This window comes from Mauremys mutica, chromosome 7 (genome assembly GCF_020497125.1).
Source record: "Mauremys mutica isolate MM-2020 ecotype Southern chromosome 7, ASM2049712v1, whole genome shotgun sequence".
In the NCBI taxonomy this organism is placed as follows: Eukaryota; Metazoa; Chordata; order Testudines; family Geoemydidae; genus Mauremys; species Mauremys mutica.
The window spans coordinates 109000602-109019780 of record NC_059078.1 but is presented as its reverse complement, the minus strand read 5'-3'; the positions used below and the strand labels follow the sequence as shown (position 1 = coordinate 109019780).

The 19179-nt window shown below is 40.9% G+C and overlaps 1 protein-coding gene across 2 annotated transcripts in view; it reads right to left on the bottom strand.

Annotated features, from left to right (window-relative positions):
- FAM53B (family with sequence similarity 53 member B) overlaps positions 1–19179 on the bottom strand; it is a 128759-nt gene that overhangs the window by 64675 nt on the left and 44905 nt on the right. For both annotated transcript variants that reach the window (XM_045023821.1, XM_045023822.1), the window contains exon 4: positions 6429–7207. In XM_045023821.1, the coding sequence (XP_044879756.1) occupies positions 6429–7207 (779 nt within the window). The remainder of the gene's footprint in view (positions 1–6428; positions 7208–19179) is intronic.

The following is a 19179-nucleotide window of genomic DNA, read 5'->3' as shown; positions in this document are numbered from 1 at the left end:
CAGTTTGGCCCACAACATCAGCCCAGTAGTGACTGTGTGTGGAGTCCCCCTTTCTCCACCACATCTCAAATGTGACTCTCAAATAGTGATCTATTGACTTCAACAGCCCTCATCACTAGTTACTTCTGCGCACCTCTCAAATGCTAACCGACTTCTCCTCACAATGCCCTGTGAGGTAGGAAAGTTTTATACTTGCTTTATGGAGGAGTGAGTCAGAAAATAATTCAGTAACTCGCCCACAGTCACACAGGAAGTTTGCAACAAAGCTGGGAATGGAAGCCAGCTCTCCTGCTCCTCTGCCAAGCATCTAAACCACAAGACCATCCTCCCTTCCTTCCAGTATGAAGTTCCCTACATTCTCTCCGAGAACCTGGGCCTGCACTCTCCAGACTTTCCTTGAGCACTTGTGTATGAGCTGAGCCAAGAGAAGGATACCTATTGGCTTCATTGGGCCAGGCATTAAGTCTCCTCTCTCCATAGCAATTTCCCAAATGTCTTTGGTCTCCAGACTGCTTCTGCATAAAGGTGGACTGGAGCTACATTTTAACACTTGCATGGGAAGCAGGATTTCTTTCTTTACCCTGTATAAGGAAGACACAGTGTCATCTGCCATACCACTTTTCCCTTTTTCAGTGGTGTTTCCCTCTTAGGAATCTTTAGTTGCAAATGGCCAACAATTAAAGAGAAGAAAATTGCAAGGAGCCTTAGAAAAAAAATTGCTTCATTGGCATTTTCAAAGATAAACTCATTAATTTTTTTTAACGTGAGATCGAAGCTGCAGAGCTCACAGTCGCCATGACCTTAGGAAGATTACTTGTGCAATAACAGCGCTGACAGCTCACGGCAGGGTAATTCATAATGCCACAGCAAACGGCACAGCACACACAGAGACCTACAGCTCAATGGTTCTCTTAATTTTCCTAGCAGCCTAACACATTTTAATACAAATGATGAGCCAAGACAGATGACTTATTCTCTACTTTCCTGTTTTTACAGCACGCCCCTGTTTAGCACACACAGGCCCCATCAACAATTACTAACATAGTATTTAAAGCGCAGCCAAGCAGCTGTTCCAGAGCTCACTCACTGTGTAGGCTGGAGCAATCAGTTACACTTTCAATTTCTACTCTCTCTCGTCCTGATATTTAGAAAGAATTCAACTTACTTTCCATATGTACAGACTCAAGCAAACAAAAAGAGCCCACGCCATTACACTGAGAAAACTGCAGTGAGAATATCAATTAAAAAAAAAGCATTGACTAAGATATTTGATTCTTATATCTGTTTCCCTCTGTAGTTTTTAAACTGCCATATATGGCACGGTCTGATCTCGGGTTCTCCTGTAATGTCCAATGGTCTGAAACTGCAAACTAGCGCCTGGTGGTCAGGGTCTGCCCGATTCTGACCTCTTCTCTTCCTGCAACCCCCTTCCATCCCTGCAACTCTCCCTTCCCCGGGATTTGTACAGATCATTTTCCCCTCTTCCCACAATGTCCAAAATCCTGCTGAAGATGGAGGAGAGTTTAGAGGCCTTTGTGCAGACTCTCAGAATAACTTAAGGAATTAAAAATACTAACATTTCTTTTATTCATTCTATTCATTCAACAGCTGTTCTTGCAACAAATGCAGTTGTAACAGAGAGGCATATGGAATGGTTTGGCATCCAGGGGCACTGTCTCTCCATTTGGGTCTGATCCTGAAAAGTCCTGAGAACCTCCTACTGCAAACTAAGTACCCTCCACATCCTTTTGAGGTTGCTGATGGGGCATATGGGGCATGCCCAACTTTGTGTACACAAGTCATTGGATAAAACAAGCAAATTGTTACAGGTAGATTTGCAAGCCCAGCCCACGTATGCATACAGCACTGAGGTTTGTGTGCACATCCATTTTACCATCTGTCATGAGTGCTGCAGAAGAACCTATCTAGCATGGAACAGACCAAGGGTGAGATGCTGTGCAAATGCTGCATGGCAAGTTACTCAGGCACAAAACAAGCCAGGATGTAAAAATCGGCCTTAAGCATGGCATCTAGTAAGCGGATTTTTTCTTATGTGATATACTCTGCATCTCCTTAATGCTTTTTATCCCAAGAATCTCACTGCGCTTCCCAAATATTGCTGAATTTGGTCACACAATCTCCCTTTACGGAAATATGGGCCAAGAAAGGCAAAGTTGTTTCCCTGTGGTCACACACACAGACTTCCAGGACTGGAAAAGAGAGCGCATCTCTCCTGACTCAGTCCAGCGCCTTATCTGCAGAAGCATCCTTCCTCCTCCTTTCTCCTGTATCTCCTGTCAGTGGGCATCACTGCATTATCGTCACAATTTCAAAAGCTGAAACACAGTCCTGTGTGACCTTTTTCTCAATGAACCTGTTACTAATGGTGCCAAAGAAAAATACAGTCACCAGTGTGTGGTGGCAAGAAGAAAAATACCAATCATGCTTTTGGAGCTGCAAAAATCTGATGCTATAAATAAATGATTGGTTTAAGCCCTGCCCTACTGTAGAGCATATTGTGTCGTTTTTCAGGGTCCTGCAGCTAAACACAGAAAGCAATAGGTCAAAGCCGTTTCATAAGGTAGTTTTATAGCAAAGAGCTGTTTGTGAACTCTAAATGAAACCACCGTGTATGTGAATCAGAGGAATGTGACCGATTCCTTGCACTGCTTTAAAACAACTTCTGCTGTGAAACAGCATGGTTATAATTACAATTACACAGAGGCTACATTTCTTGAATGGGTCCTTGTATCATTCCAAAATGTTGGGCTTTTCATTACTTTGATAATTATTTGGGATTAATTTACTGGTAAGATCACACAAGAAACAACACAAGGTGAGGGCGAAGGGGTCGTGCGGTCATAAAGATGCAGTTACCCGTTCCTGTAGAGGATTTCTATTGTGCAGCATTGTCCCGCACAGCAGGAACCTGCAAACTCCTGCAAGCTGCAGGAACACTGCACTTTTCAGTATTAGTTATTGTCAGATAGACTGTACGTACCACTTTAGCTTGGGTCCATCGTGGGAACCAAAGTCAGAAGAGAGAAATCTTTAGTGTGTGAAAACTGTGCTCAGAATACTATAGCCACACAGCCAGAGGTGTAGCATTACAGTTTATTGCTTTTCCTTTTTTGCTATTATTTTGTTCTACAGACTTGAAATCCAAAATGTTTTGGGGATATAAAATACCTTCAGCTTCACATGAGTTTAAATACCGAGAGAGCGGCTAGGGGCATAATCATGACACAGAAAGGAGGGAGCTCAGCTGAGAGTGGATACTGAATATTATGGTTGGTTTGTTTCAATGGGCACAGGTACATTTTACAAAAAGGGACTTTAATTTTTTTAATAGTCTCTTTCTCTTGCACTACATGACTCAAATTTTGTTTGCATTCTTTTAAAATGAATATCACACACACCCCTTCATGGACCCTGGACTCTTGGGACCCTGAAGATCTGAAAGGTCTTTGTCGCTGGAGGCAGATGTAAACCTCTCCAACCCAAACCAGCGTGTCATTTACCATCACTCAGAAATAGAGGCAGCTGGGGCTGAAGTTGAACTTAAATGAGAAGCTGCTGCAAAAGGAATTGGAGTTTATTCTTCTATTTGGCACAAAGGGACTAAGTAAAAGGTAGCTGAAAAGTGGATTCTTCCCAATGTGGGATCCATTTTCTAGGCTGTGGTTACTCAGCTGGTTTGGAGAATGTGCTCCCAAGTCCTATGGCTCCCCACCCCCGATGGGCTGAACATTATTCCTTCGCCTTCAAGGCCTCTTGTCATGGCATGGTACTCCCTGTCTGTGCCAGCTCACAAGGCCCTCTCTGAACCCTAACAACGGTGTTCTGCAAACAGCCCAGGGTTGTCTGCATAGTAACATAAAGGGCTTCCTCCCTCAAGGCCTCTGCAGCACCCTTTAGCACCACCACCTAAGAGCAAGGGTGTGCACAAGGGGGGACAAGCAGGGGCACGCCCCCCCCCAGTAATCATCAGGGGCACAGAACTTCTCCGGCCCCAGGGTCACAGAGGCAGGGAAGAGCGAGCTCCTGCGAGGGCAATGGCTGTGGGGAGGATAGAGAGAGTTCCTGCCGGGGCCGGGCAGGGCAGGAGGGGCGTGAGCTCCTGGGTGCCCCTCCTAAAGGGGTCAAATTTAAATTCCTGAACATGTCCCTGCCTGAGAGTGAGAGGTTGGGTTCAAGGACCATGCTTGGAAGACAGCTGACTGCGTGGCCACAAGGTAGCATGGCTGGCCACTGTTTTGCTGTTTCTAAAAAAAAGAGAGAGAGAGACTGTAGTGCCAGGGAAAAGCTTCTTCAATTGCACAGCAGTCATGCCGTCTTCTCCACACTACTTTACAAATTTGCCTCAACCTTTATTTAGAACCAGACTGTACAACCCTTCCCGATGGCGGTGAGCACTCACTCACGTGAGTACTGCTGTTGAAGCCAATGAGACTACTACTTGCCTCACCAATGCAAAGGTTGCACAAGCCAGCCCTGTGTCTTTCAGGCAATATAAATCCCCAGAATTATTCCAAATCACAGCATCCACTTCTCCCAAGGCTCCTTCTCCCTGAAGGGATTATAAATCCCCTGCTATCCACTTTTAGGTATGTTTAACGTACCTAGAGACTTGTTGATGAACACTGAGCTATCAGTAGAAGCGTTTTAATTCACAGCTGCCCCTTTGACCTCTTCCTACCACCTCCACCACCACTTTCTTGGAGACCAGCCTGGAGCACATGAAATATCCTACATATGTGGGCACAAATATACAGAACTACTGTATGTGTTTTTAAAATGTTTCTGCCAATGCCAGGAAATGAAAAGGACTTCAGTGATGCCAGTTGTGTTATTTCAACTTGTAGCTAATGAAATATAACAACATGTGTAAGTTGCTTTTACTACCTATCCAGCTTATTAGCTAATAAAATAAGCTAAGCGTGTTAAATGTAACTGACGTGGTTTATCAAATGGAGATCACAGTGCATCACCCAAGAACAACTGTTTCTGTCCTTTTTTATCATTCAAGCTTCTTTGGAAGAGGACAGACTAGTCACTTCCTCAAACACAAATGAACTCATTCAAGCAACCATTGAACCATATAAGCATAAAATGTCATAAAATATCACATTATTCTAAAAGAAAAAAAAAGATATTTATAACATCAGAAGTCATTACACTGGGTGACGGGAAGGAAAGGAAATTTGCAACTCTATTTCTGAACTGTACCTGTTTAGGAGATGTCACTAGTTTTATTGTTAACAATAAACTAAACTTCATTATGCACTAGCCTACTGAAATGCAGTCACCTTTGGGATGAAATGCAACAGCTGTTTAACAGCAACATTACACAACAGAGAGTGAAGAAGAATATCATATCCAATTGAAACTTTAGGGGAAATTTTTGGCAGGCAGAATGTAATAGAAAAAATTGGAATTTGGCCAGAACAGCAGGGTTAATACCTTACTCTTGCAAAATGAGCCATGGGATCTTTAGACCCAAATTTATCTCTGCACCACACAAAGCTGGTGTTATCACAGAGTTTATTATTGTAAATTATTGACATTAGAAATGCTGAATCATAAAACTGTGGTTATGGAAAACTTTATACATGCAAAATGAAATTGCTTCTTGTGCTGTTCTTTGATATGTCCTTTCATTTTGACTTTCTCACACATTTTTGAAGGCTAATATCACGTAATTGGGTCTTGAAGGTTGAGGGCTATGGAGCAAAATCCTCTCAGATATGCACTTCAAATCTCTTATCTGCACTGTAGATTCACACTGCATATTGAGGAAGAAAATTTTGCCCTATGTTTGCACTTGAATATGAAACCTGATAACATCTGCAGAGTGGAAAATTACAAGAGTCAAGACTGCTTGAAGTCACAGCTAATAGCCAGTAGAGTCCCTACCAGTGAAAATTCAACTAGTGATAAAGTTAGTGCTGAATACCTTGGATGTTGCTTTCACTTCCTCCTGCATGCTCTCAAAGCTCCTCTCCCCTAAACATTTCCTATACAAATTCTACTTTAAAAATTATTTCTGATAGAAATACATAGTATGAAGAAATATTGGTGTGATGTGCTACAGGCCTCAGCATCAGGAAAAAAGAGAAGGAAGGTTTTAAAAGAATAATGCTACAAATCCAGCTGAACAGGAATAAGTTTTCTGCTCTAACAAAAGGAACAAACTTATCCATAACAATCACATCTATTTAATGCAGATTAATACAGCTGAGTCAGAAGAAAATGGATTTTAACCCAAATGGAAACAATTAAAATTCAGGCTTCTGTTGACTGAAAAATAACCCCATGTGGTGCTGCCTGTTTAGTGCTGTGTTCTGTCCACACATAAATGTTCAATTATGGTCTGTAAATGTCTGTGCCACCCATGTTTGCCTGTTAATAACATAAGTATGTCTTACCTGGGTCATCTTGGCAAGGTCCAATGAAGGTCTTTGTTCTTGAACCTCCTCAGGCCGTCGTCGTTTAACTCCAACCTTCTTATCATTAAGGACACATGGCTGTGATCGGCTTCGCGACAGCCCGTTGGAGCGTCTCATCAGCTCTGGTGTTGAGGCAGGTGTGCTGTTTGCTGAGGGTGCACAATATTCTGAAGAGGAAAACTGATCATGTGAACAGGAGAGGGATCTCTGCATGTCCACCCGGTTACCATCTACAGAATTGTGATCATAACCCCAGATGTCACCTGCCTGCCCACAGGTGGTTGACTTCCTCAGCCCTTGGCATGGCTGACATCCAAATTTGTTGCTAAATCCAGGCGGGTCATATGATGAGGAAAGCATGTTTGACCTTGAAGGGAGGCTGAAACTTGAACTCCGCTGCATGGTGGTGATGCCATTGGAGTAGCGTTGAACACTTCCCCCACTATAACACCGCCTCTTTTCTACAGGAGTCCAGACCTTTGACCCTAAAGGCCTCCATGATGTCCTGCAGCTAGACATTTCATCAGAAAAAGAGAGTGACCTACACTGGCGTTTGCTGGGAGGTGCTGATGGGTTGCCATTATGGTCACTAAGACTGAGGTCTTTGATCAAGTTGGTCACTGAACAAGTGTTAGCTGCCTCGCTGTGCCATATTGAGCCATCTTCACTTTTATCAGGCACACAGTCCCAGATGATGGTACTAGGTTGCTCAATTTGAAGTGGATACTTCCTGCTGAGATCTCTCCATCTGTCATTTTCTAGTTTAAAAATGATTTAAAAAATTATATATTAATATACATCAATATATCTATACACACACACATATTAGCATGAATTAATTATATGGTTCATTTTCTATGCCCGTTTACTACAAATAATACATGGGACATTTTCCAATATAAATTAACTCAGGGAATATGGTTTCCCAGAGTGCTTGCCGAGTGATTGCTATCAGATGGATGGACAGAGAGATAGATAGATAATAGCAGCAGCAAAAAAGTTAATATAGAACTAAGACTGCTATAAGAAGAGACTATACAGAATGAACTAGCTAAGAGGAACTTAGCTTTACAAAAGCATACAATAATCTCTGTGACAAAATATGCCTGAGAATCATACGTTTAGTTCTAGACTCTATAAGCAACAATTACCTGAGAGGTTTACAAGGTTACAAGAGTCTAAAGGAAACTTACATAACATACATAAGAACATAAGAAAGGCCGTACCGGGTCAGACCAAAGGTCCATCTAGCCCAGTATCTGTCTACCGACAGTGGCCAATGCCAGGTGCCCCTGGGGGAGTGAACCTAACAGGCAATGATCAAGTGATCTCTCTCCTGCCATCCATCTCCATCCTCTGACGAACAGAGGCTAGGGACACCATTCCTTACCCATCCTGGCTAATAGCCATTTATGGACTTAGCCACCATGAATTTATCCAGTCCCCTTTTAAACATTGCTATAGTCCTAGCCTTCACAACCTCCTCAGGTAAGGAGTTCCACAAGTTGACTGTGCGCTTAAAATCAGAATTAAATGTCAAGGGCCAGGTTCTTAGCTGGCATAAATTGGTGTAGCTCCACTGAAGTCAATGAAGCTACACCAGCTGCGGATCTGGCTCCAAGGTTTTCTTTGGAGATGTCCTTAAGATAGCAATCCTAATGAAGTACACGTAAGCTCCAGTGAGGTCTAGTGGATAGCTCTCGCTCCTCTTCTATTTAAAAAAAGAATGGCCTTAGAGAAGGGTAACATAGGTGGAACAACACATAATGTGACCTTACCAATGTGGGGAGGTAGCTGTTGTAATGGAATATCAAAATTTGCAAACATGGATGCCTTAACATCAGACACCTATATCCACACTCAAGTACCTAAGTAAATGACCTTATTTTCATATGGTAGCTGCTGAGTAGCCACAGTTCTCACTGAAGTGAACCCATATTTGAAAACGTTGGCCCTTACTTTGATAGTAGCATGCAATGTCGAGTCTCTTCCGAATTCAAAGTAGCCTTTCAGTTTATGTTCATCTGAGAATAATGATGTAAATAGGCTGGGATTTTCAAATTAGCCAAAGGGAGTTAGGCACTCAAGTCCTATTGCATTTCAGTGGGAGCTGGGTGCTTAACATTCTTTAGGGTCCCCTGGAATTCTCAGTCACAAAGAGTGCAATACCTTGTTCACACGTTGTGATAAATGTGGCAATATGTAACAATTAAATACTTCTTAATTTAAAGGGACACATCAATGTGTGTTTAGTTTTTCATTCAACAAATCCACATGGAAATTTCTTTCCCTGTCAATTTTGTCCATCTCACTTAGAATTTTTAATGCATTTCTAATATAGCAGAACAAAAGCCAACATGACCGCCTGTTGAGTATTTCTCCATGTGTATATATCAGCTCCATCAGCTAGCATGTGCCTGGTGAATGGCTCTGCGAATAGCATTTGTTGTTTCTTAACCATGCAACAGCTCACAATTATGTTTGAAAATATTTACAGATATGGTTACGGTTAGAACACTGATTGCAGCTACACGAAAGAAGGTTGCAAATCATGTTACAACTATGTTCAGATAGATTGCTGTTGACCACCTAGGAGCATAGGGCAAATCCTGTTGATCATATCCATGCAGACAGTCCTACTGAAGTCAATAACAGTACACAAGTGAGAAATATTTGACCCATACTCTACAATATGGTTAAGGCTAATGAAGTTCTTTAAAAACATCCTTGTTCACACTCAACAGGAAAACCATGTTAGAACTATGCCATCAACAGCCGTGATGGAAAAAAGTAATCACTTAACCAAGCGTGACTGGCAACTGTTTTTGTAGACTGCTGTTGCAAACAGAAGCAAAATATATCAGTTATCTGTTGCTGCAGAGTTTTCATATGTTTACATCAAAATTGTGTGATTTTTTTTTTAACGTAAGCAATTGAATGCTGATTTTAAATGAACTAGATAGTCAATCTACAGGTCTAGGCACTACCATAATACAAATAATAAATAAAGAACATAGACTATTCCCCAACGTATAATGATCATTTCAGTCAGAGAGGTCAAATTTGGCACTTAACTAGGTTGACGTCCTTTCATTTCTCACTGCATTGGGCGAGTTTTATTATTTCTAATTCCAAGAGAATGCCACTTAGTAACTACAGAGCCAAATGTTGTTTGTGACCATAGCTATTAATTCAGTTCTATTTTAACCATTGCTGTCTTTCTCATTTTAATAAACACAATGAAGAGTGATAAATATACACTAAACAATTACATCTATATTTAGATCTTTATTATTCCCCCCCCCTTATTAATGCAGCCAACAGGAAGATTTCTCAGGTCAGTTCACCAGACAAAAGAAACAGAAATAGAAGCAAATTTTTTATGGCAAGCTGCCATGACCTTCGGGTCCTAGATGTCATATTTCACAAAAGGACGTGGTGAGCTATAAGAAGAGGATACAGGATACCTTCCTCTTTCAACATCACTTTTGCACAAACAGCTATAAATCTTTTAAAACTACAAAGAAAATCTAAGGCACAGTATATCTTGAGCAACACTTAAGATTTTTTTTTCCTTTGCATTTTAGAACAAACCTTGCAATACGTACTTTTCACCAGTGGAAAGTGTGAATTCTCTTTACATATGAAGTGTGCTACTGAGGAGTCTATAGCAATGCTCTTACTGTGCAATGTCCTTTACAGTATGGTGGCCAATATAAATGATTCAATACATGTTCAGTCAGCCATATTTAGCAGGGTTCTCTCTGTGCTGAAGAATTACAGCATGAAGACTGTCATATGTTTTAGCCTGCTTGTAGTCCATCAGTATCGGATTATTATTTTTAAATATCACATGATAACCCAGGAAATTATTTTCACGGCAAATAAATGTTAACCTTGAAACTGATTGGGTGTTAAACTGAGGGAAAAAAAGATATTGCAGAGGTTTTCTTTTTAAATGACTCAATAAAGCCCTCTAAGAAAAAGGGTTTCGCTGTTTTTTTAAGAACAGGATTATCATCTTCTAAACCCTGATACTAATTTTAGGGGAACCCTTTATACTGCTGTAGGTAAGGAGGTGTTAATTTTTTAAAGTTATACACCTCAATTTGGTTTACCCAGCTGCTGAAATTTGATCCAGAACAAAATTTACCATGAGAGCACCTCAACGCAAAAGCAAACTGCTTTGTTCGGGAACATTTATTTGCCCATTTATAAATGGGAGAAAAGCTACAAAAAAAAAAGAATCTCGGGTGCTTTTTTCCCTGCTGCAATTAAAACGGTATCGTTGTTAGTTTGTTAAAAAGAAATACTGCTGGCCCTCAGGCCACTTACTTTTGGGTTTAGCTTACAACCATAAAACTCAAGTATCAGAGAGGTAGCCGTGTTAGTCTGGTTCTGTAGAAGCAGCAAAGAATCCTGTGGCACCTTATAGACTAACAGACGTTTTGCAGCATGAGCTTTCGTGGGTGAAAAAGACTATGTACTTTTTTCGGTGCAAGCATCCGAAGAAGTGGGTATTCACCCACGAAAGCTCATGCTGCAAAACGTCTGTTAGTCTATAAGGTGCCACAGGATTCTTTGCTGCTTAACCATAAAACTGAAAATGTCAAGTTGCTTATTGCACGTGTCCAATAAATTTTTTCCTAATTTTTTTTATCTTACAGGTGTAAGATACATACCAGATGTATTCTGAGCACCTATTTGATCATGAAATAGCTTTCAAAGCTCCCAAAATACAGACCTTCATTGTCAAACAGGTTATTGTAGCTTTTATTTCTATTGCAGTAGCACCTCAATATCCCAGCTGAGGTTAGAAACCCATTGTGTTATAGGCTCTACAACACACATAATAAGGGACTGTCCCTGCTCTCCAGTCCTTTCAATCTACATGGAAAAGACAAAGGGTTGGAGGGGAAACAGAGGCACGGAGAGATTAAGTGAATTGCCCAAGGTCACAGGAAAAACTGGGAAAAGAACCCAGAAAGTAATTTTATACAAGTTTTAAAAACCTGTGGTCAGAGAAAGGCTCAGACCTCCTATAACATCCCCCCTTCTTTCTTTTTTAAACACTCTAATAAGAAAGGGAAATGACATAAAAATATTACAAGTAAGCACCTTCAAGTTGTAACATTCAACCACAAAAGTCAGAGAACTCTGACAATGAATAATTTCCCTTTACTCGTCTTTGTGTTTGAGTGTTGCAGAAGTCTGAAAACAATTGCTTACCACTCACGCTGCAGTATCCTGGCACAAAAGAGAGAGGCAGGCATGAAGCAGCGGCAAGTTAAAAAGAAGTTCGAACCTTACAGGCTGTCCAGCCGTACAGGGACACATAACCAGCCTGATCCAGCGCTCCAAACCAAGTCTGCAATATTATTAAATTCCTAGCTCACGTTTGAATAACCCTCTCACATGTGCTATCTCATTCAACCAGTCCAGCCTGATCCTGCATTCCTTGTGCACTCAAAACTCTCACAAAGGGCCTGATCTGAAGCCCACAGTGGAGTCTCCATTGACTTCAGTGGGCTCTGGATCAAGCCCTGAGGGGCTCGGGCTCGCCTCTCGCTGAAATTAATGGCAAAACTCTCAGGATATGTCTATACTTGGAGCTAGAGGTGTGATTCCCAGCCCGAGGACACATACACCAGCTCCCATCAGTAGCTAGCGCACTAAAACCAGAATGAGGCTGCAGAGTATGGGCAGCAGGACGGACTAGCTGCCCTGACTACTCGCCTGTCAGAAGACCTAGCTATGTAGTCAGGAAAGCTAGCCCGTCTAGCTGCTCGTGTGGCTGCATCTACATTCTATTTTTAGCATACTTGCTCCATGAGGCTAGTATGAGTATGTCTCTTCAAGCTGGGAGTCACACCCCCAGCTTGCAGTGTAGACACACCCTCAGTGACTTCAGTGAGTATTAGGCTCTAAGTTTGTTCTTGAGGAGAAGGCAACTTAAAGCTGCATCGGACATTGTTTGGGGAAGAGCTACAGAAAGAACTTTTGTGTGTAAGGCTAACAATAAAATAGTAGGGCTACTTTCATCCCTATTGTAACTTCATTGATTTCAGAGGAACTACACAAGGATGAATTTGGCCCAGTATCTTTTTTAAGGTAAGTTACATTTTAGAACCTCACCGCTTTGGCTTTGTTCCTTTAATCTTGAAAAGCCTAGTTTGTCTTCAAGCCTCATATTCTTTGTGCCTTTAATAGAGGCACAAATTAACCTGGTTAACTATAGAGGATCCAAAGCCCTTTGTGATCAAAGCAGAACAGTCACATGATGACCCAAGCTTCAGGCACCTATTTGACCTTGATTCTTTTGTTCTGACACATGGTGCTATTTCATGACATAAACCTAAAGACTCCGAAAAAGGTGTGGTTTTCTGCAAAAAGCTAAGAACCTAAAACTCATCAGACATGGGGGCGAAAAGATGCTGGAGGTGTAGTTACACTATTGTTCTCCATGGCCTGCTTATTAATTGTAATGTTTCACCTACATCTGCTGTGGTTGACAGCTATTAAGACTTGTCTGCTCAACTGTGGTTGACACTAGCTTTGTTAAGTACCAAGCCACGAACAAGCCTCAACTAGAGCCAACACATCCTGTGCTTTTAATGTTAGGGCGTGCTGGCCTTTTTTTTTCCTGTTCAGAGACTAAGGCAAGTCAGAAAGTTGGAACTGAAACTGCTTGCGTGTGAAATATGGTTTAACCGATCTGCGGATCTTTGGTAACATGTTAAATCGCCATCGCCATGAGGACATTTTGAACTTAACTTCAAGGCAAAAAGTAAAGATATATATCATCGAATTTTGAATTTGTTTTAAAAGGAAGGAATGTTGTCCATTTTCCATTCTAAAGCTGGTCACTTCAAAATAACATAAGCCTCACACCACTAGGAGAGTCGCAAGTGAGAGAGGAGAAACTGCAGCTGCTAGTGCTGGGAGAAGGAGCTGATTTCTGCACCCCTGAAGGCCACTAGTAGCCCTAAATAAGAAAGGTATCACCCCTGCTCAAGCATCAAGTTCAGTACACCCAGCTCCTTAACACCACTGCCTGCCGAGCCTTTGAGCAATCCCTTGGATTTCCTCATCCACTGCTGAGACTACACCCCATATTGGATTTAGGACGCAGAACCATGTATACATCAGATTGTTGCTAGGACCAAGTTTATGATAGGCCCTAGCTATGGTATGAACCGTTTTACAAAATCCTGCTATAAACAAGACTGTGTTGCAGTCAGTTTTAGAAAACCTAGTCCCTAATCTCCAGTAAGGTTTTGTAAAACTGACTGCAACACAACCCACCCACATGTCCATGAACCAGGAAAACTGTGCTAGATGCATTCAAGCAAAAAGCGTGCTGAAACATGTTTCTGGTTAACCTGGTCTTAGCTTCAGAGGCAAGAGCCACGACAGTTGGAGGGGGTTAGGTTATCATCACTATAGAATCTCTTCTGAAGTTGCTGCTTTCTGCCTAAATGCTAGCTGTACAGCTCACTGGTTCTGCAGCGACATCAGGGCCCCTCAATCTGCCTTGAATTAGGAAATGCCAGCACTTACCAGAACCGAAAATATCATCTGAAATTAGAGCATTAACATTAAAGGGAACTTTAAAGGATCTTTAAACAGATCTGAAAAATGTGGCCTGCTGAAAAATCCAATAGGCTGTGCTGCTACGGTTTCTTCAAAGAAACTGAGCTGAAAGGCCCAAACTTAGAACAGCAATGTCCCACTTTTTTCCTTAGATTTGTTTGCAGAGACTATGTACTTTTTTGCTTTCTGTTCATACTAAATTAAATGCTATATTTTTATAAGATAAAAATAAATACATCATCAGCAGTGGCCTACCACTCATGAGCAACCTTCCAAGCATACTGCTGCGTTCCTGTGAGGAGAGGGGACCTGGTTGTTTGGTGGGGATACAGATTTCACCTTCAAGCTACTAGAAGGTCATACATCTTACAGATGATGAAAACCACCTTGACAATATGCTTTTAAAATCAGAATAATCAGTGCATCTGGATTCCCAAGAAAATGCAGTTATACATTAATGACCTTAATCCTGTAGTATTAGGAATTCCTAGGGGATTTGTGGGATCTATTCTCTCCTCCATAAAACAGCATAACTCCCATTGGAATCTAAGGTCAAATTCAGCACTTAGTTATACACACCCAACTCCGATGAAATGCAATGGGATTCATGCTCAAATCTCTGACAACAGAATCTGGACTAGCAAAAGTTAAACCCTAATACCAAAAAGAGGACACCGTAGTTCCCTTGATAAACTACATTAAGAGTTTGAATTCTTTGCACACCCAAAACTCTCAAAGCGGGTGAAGGAATCTCGCTCAGACCCTCAGGGACAGATTTTCAGAAGGTGGACTCCAATTCTACAAAAGTAACTTTCAGACAAAGCTAACTGAAATTCCAATTTATATCCTTTGGCTTTCTGAGTAATTTATTGTGCCTGCAAACCAGTTATGTAGATGGTCAAGAAACCTAAACTGCAGGAGTTAAAAACGGTGGGAACAAAATTGCAGTCTGAGGGTGGGATAGGGCTTAATTGGTACATAGACTTTATGCTGGCCCTCTAAATACTATTCATTTCACCCTTAGTCAATTAATATTTCAGGGACAAATTCACTGATGGCATAAGAGTGGGCCAATAATGAATTTGGCCTATAGGGTCAAGGAGCCTTAGTTAATCAGTTCACAATCACAATTGTCCCACTATTCTGTAATGTTATCCGCTGTTAAAAGGTACTTTCTGTAATGCACTGCCAGTGCCTCCATTGCAGATTCAAGAGCTCCTTCCTTCCATTATATATCATGAAAGGGAAAGCTTTGTGACATATTGTGACTAGATGAAGCAATTTGATTTTTTTTTCCTGAAGAGATTTCCTACTTGATATTTAAAGGTGAGCTCTACAGTGTTTTGAAACTGCAAAATACATTAAAATGAGTTAGGGCCTGATTTTTACACCTGACCTCCCCTTTGTGCCCAGAAATATAACTGTAGGTTCAATTAGTTGCAGATGCAAATGATGGCAGATGGATGTGCCCCCAGTTACACATTTCACTGTCATTATCAGTGCCTGCATTTAGTTAAATTTGCAAAATTGTGCCCACAATAATTTGCAGGCACAAAATGAGAGGCCAGGTTTAGATCTCTTTAAAACCGCAGTGTTCTCCGGAGATTCGTATCACAATTAGGGAATCGATGGAAATTTCACACAGCATGAGGATGTATTAGCTTTTCAGCAGAGTCCCCTTCATGGGCAGTAGGTCAGGAGAATCTGTTAGTGTGGTTCTATTACACGACTGCAGTAAATCTCCAGAAATCCACAGGTTACAAGAGCTGCACCCTGACTCAGCAATCCTGGGGAAATTCCTTCCCTCATGAATCCCACATACTCCTCATCCCCTTCTTACAAGTTTTTCTATGGAATGGCATGTCACTGCCCAATATTATAAGGGGAGTTGACAGTGACTTCTATATTTAGATTGCCTCACACCTTTCATTAAGAATGATTCTCTTGGCCTTTTCTTTCTCACACCTGCATTGTTGGCAGCAGTCTTTTGTTAGTTGACAGAGGAAATACACTTGTGCTACAGAAATGCCATTTCTTTGAAAAATTCCATGAAATTCTGTTCAGCTTTTGCTGAGATAGAATCTGTTTAAAAACTGCCATTTCCCATCTCTCTCTTGCAGGTCTCATGAAAATTTTGGTAGCCTGCCAAAATAATAACAAAACATGCATATTCTAAAGCAGCCGACACTGTACTGGAAATGCCTTCAGCAAGCAGGTGGTGGAGAACCAGGATGGGCTCACCTCTTGGACCCTGCACACAGTGGCAGTGGCCCAGGCCCCTTTTCCCAACTCCCATTGGAGGCCCCACATGGGCTGGAGCTCCAAAACCTCTCAACCAGAGGGAAAAAAAGAGAAAGAAAGCACTGCTCTGGACTTTGCTCCTCTCAATAACCCCTTGAAGCCAGCAAATGGATGCAGCAGTCCATCTCCTCTGCGGGCACGTCACTGGGCAGGAACTCACTCAACTCCCATGAGGGTCAGGGAGCAGGAGAGAGACTTTTTTTTAAACATCTCAAATATGAAATTGCATTATCACAGTAGCCAAATTTAAGCTGGCCATTTTAAAAGGGTTTAATCCACATTACAGACTAACTAGGGTCCCACAAAATTTCATATGAAATAACTGACCTGATTCTGAATTACTGTAGTGCGCGCGCGCACACACACAGACACAAGTAAAAAGCACAGGAAACTTTGCCATTTTTTCCAACTCTACAGCTTCAGAATGGCCACATGCTTTTTAAATTAGTGTAACTAAAAATGTGTTCCTCAGATGACACAGTGTAAATTTTAACAACCAAGTTATAAACCACAGAAAATAAGGGTTTACAATTAAAATGCTGACACAACTTTAACTATAGCGACACAAATGTGCTGCTATAATATTTTTACAGTTCCTTTTTATACATAATGGATGATCCTTCTGCTTGTGTTTCCTTTATGTTCTTTTCCTGTGAAATAATTTACATTAATCAATAATTTATTACAGCAACTCGTAAAGTAATTATGGGTTTCAATCAATTTTTTTTTTAAATTGGCATATGAATTCTGTTTGGATCCCAATTTAACAACACATATTTACAAACACTTCTTTTTGTGCATGTCTTGTTTGTGATAAGTTTGTATTTAATTCACTTTCTCACATATTCTTTTACTTAAATTTTAGTCTCTTCTGCGTTCTGTGCACAGGGGAAAAGGCAGTCTGTATTTTCCATTGTCCCCTGTTTATGTGCAAGAGCTGGCTTCTAAATGTGGAACAAATTTAATGGTTGTAATTAATTGATGGCAATGACATAGAACCACACCAGTACTCCTGCTTTCCTGTTTCACAAACAAGATTAAAATATGATGCATGCAGCTATGCTTCAGTGGGAAATGAAAATGATAGTCCCAAAATCTCTCTCGTCAGAACAAACACGACAAACCAAGTCTGTGGTCTGCACACCATTCGTACCAACTGTCTTTATTTAAGAGGGAAAGTCCCTGCTTTTTTCAGCAAAAAAATTCTTTCATTCTTTAATATGTCCCTTTATACAGCTCTCCCAATCTCAGTGGAGTTAAATGTCTCCCTATTCTTCTACCCAACTGTGCTTTTTTCAAGTTTTCAGATGCTAGTAGATACACTGCACACATGCATACACTCACACACAAATACACATCCGAGCAAATCTGAACAAAGCTCTCATGGTTATGCTGGCTTGAAAAGCAAAGCCTAGGCAATGCATATAGAGTTGTAGCTGCTTTCTGAGCAATATTTCCTGTTACAAGTACACAGCAATTAGTCATTTAGATGGAACCTTCCACAGACAAGCTGTTTTCAAAGGAAATTGCAGTTCAGAAATAGGAGGTGTGGATTAGAAGGGAAAATGATGCCTTATTGTGGGAAACAGAGCTGCAAAACAGTCTTGTTCAAATAAAAAGGCAACATTTCCAAATTAGCAGTCTTAAAATGACTATAGTCTTTGCAACAAGGATTGTCCTCGCCCTTGCCATCTCGTATAAGGTTAATATGATGATGTCTGAAGTTAAAGGCTCGAGTTTTGCTTTGGTTTATTTTTTTATTTCATTATCAGTTTTTCTTCTGACTTCTTGGCTTTCCTCATTGTAGAGCTCAGAACCAGTTCCATGTAGCCATGTTACTAACACTAGCCCCAGTGGTGCAACCACCACTGGGCATGCTTGCTTCTTAAAGTAATCCCACTGACATCAGTTCCATTCACTTTGAGTAGAATCATGCCCAGGGATTTTAAAGAAACTTTGCTCCAGTCCCACTTCTAGTGTCAGAATTCAGAATTTTCTTCACTGCCATATTTTATTGTGGACTCATTCCTGACAAAGTACTAAATTGAAATGAATTCTGGGTACATTCTCCAGGAACAGGGCAGGCTGCTTTTTTAAAGTGCATTTTATAAAGAATTAATATATGATTCAACAATCCTTATTGAACATGATGAACCAAAACGATGAGTTTCATAAACTTACCAAAAATAAGCACATTATTTTTACTTGGGGGTTGTACTTTTGCACCTCCCATTGTCATTTAGTTTCCTCATGCAAAATCCTTCTCCAACTGCCTAACACAATCATCATAGATAAACATTTTTTAGAAACTATAAGCCTGATTTTTTGCTGAGCAAAGAGTTCTTTAGTTATGAAATGTTACGTAGGTATTATTTTTGTCTGCCTATTTCTGTTTCTCTGTCCTGTTTCCTTAGAGCTTAAGCCCTTTGTAAAATGTCTTTACTTTGTGTATACGGTGCCTACCACAATGAGGCCCTGATACAGACCTTGGTGCTATCGTAATAAAAATAAAAGGCTGACTGGATTTGGCTAATGCTCTGACGCACAGCCTGAAACGTTAGCTTTAGTAAAGTATCTATCTAGTTTCCTATTCAGCCATCCATCACAACAGTATCTGATACTGGACATTCAGATACTGGGTGTTCCTTCAATATCTGGTTGGGAAGAATTTGTTGACGATGTTACTATATTATTAAACTCTTTAAAAGATTTTACCATCCCAACCCCCTCAGATACAGAAAATCTGTATCACGAGTCAATAACCAAACTTTCAAATAAAATGGCTTCTATCTCTGGCACAGATTCCATTACATTTCCATGCCTTTTGACTGTGGCC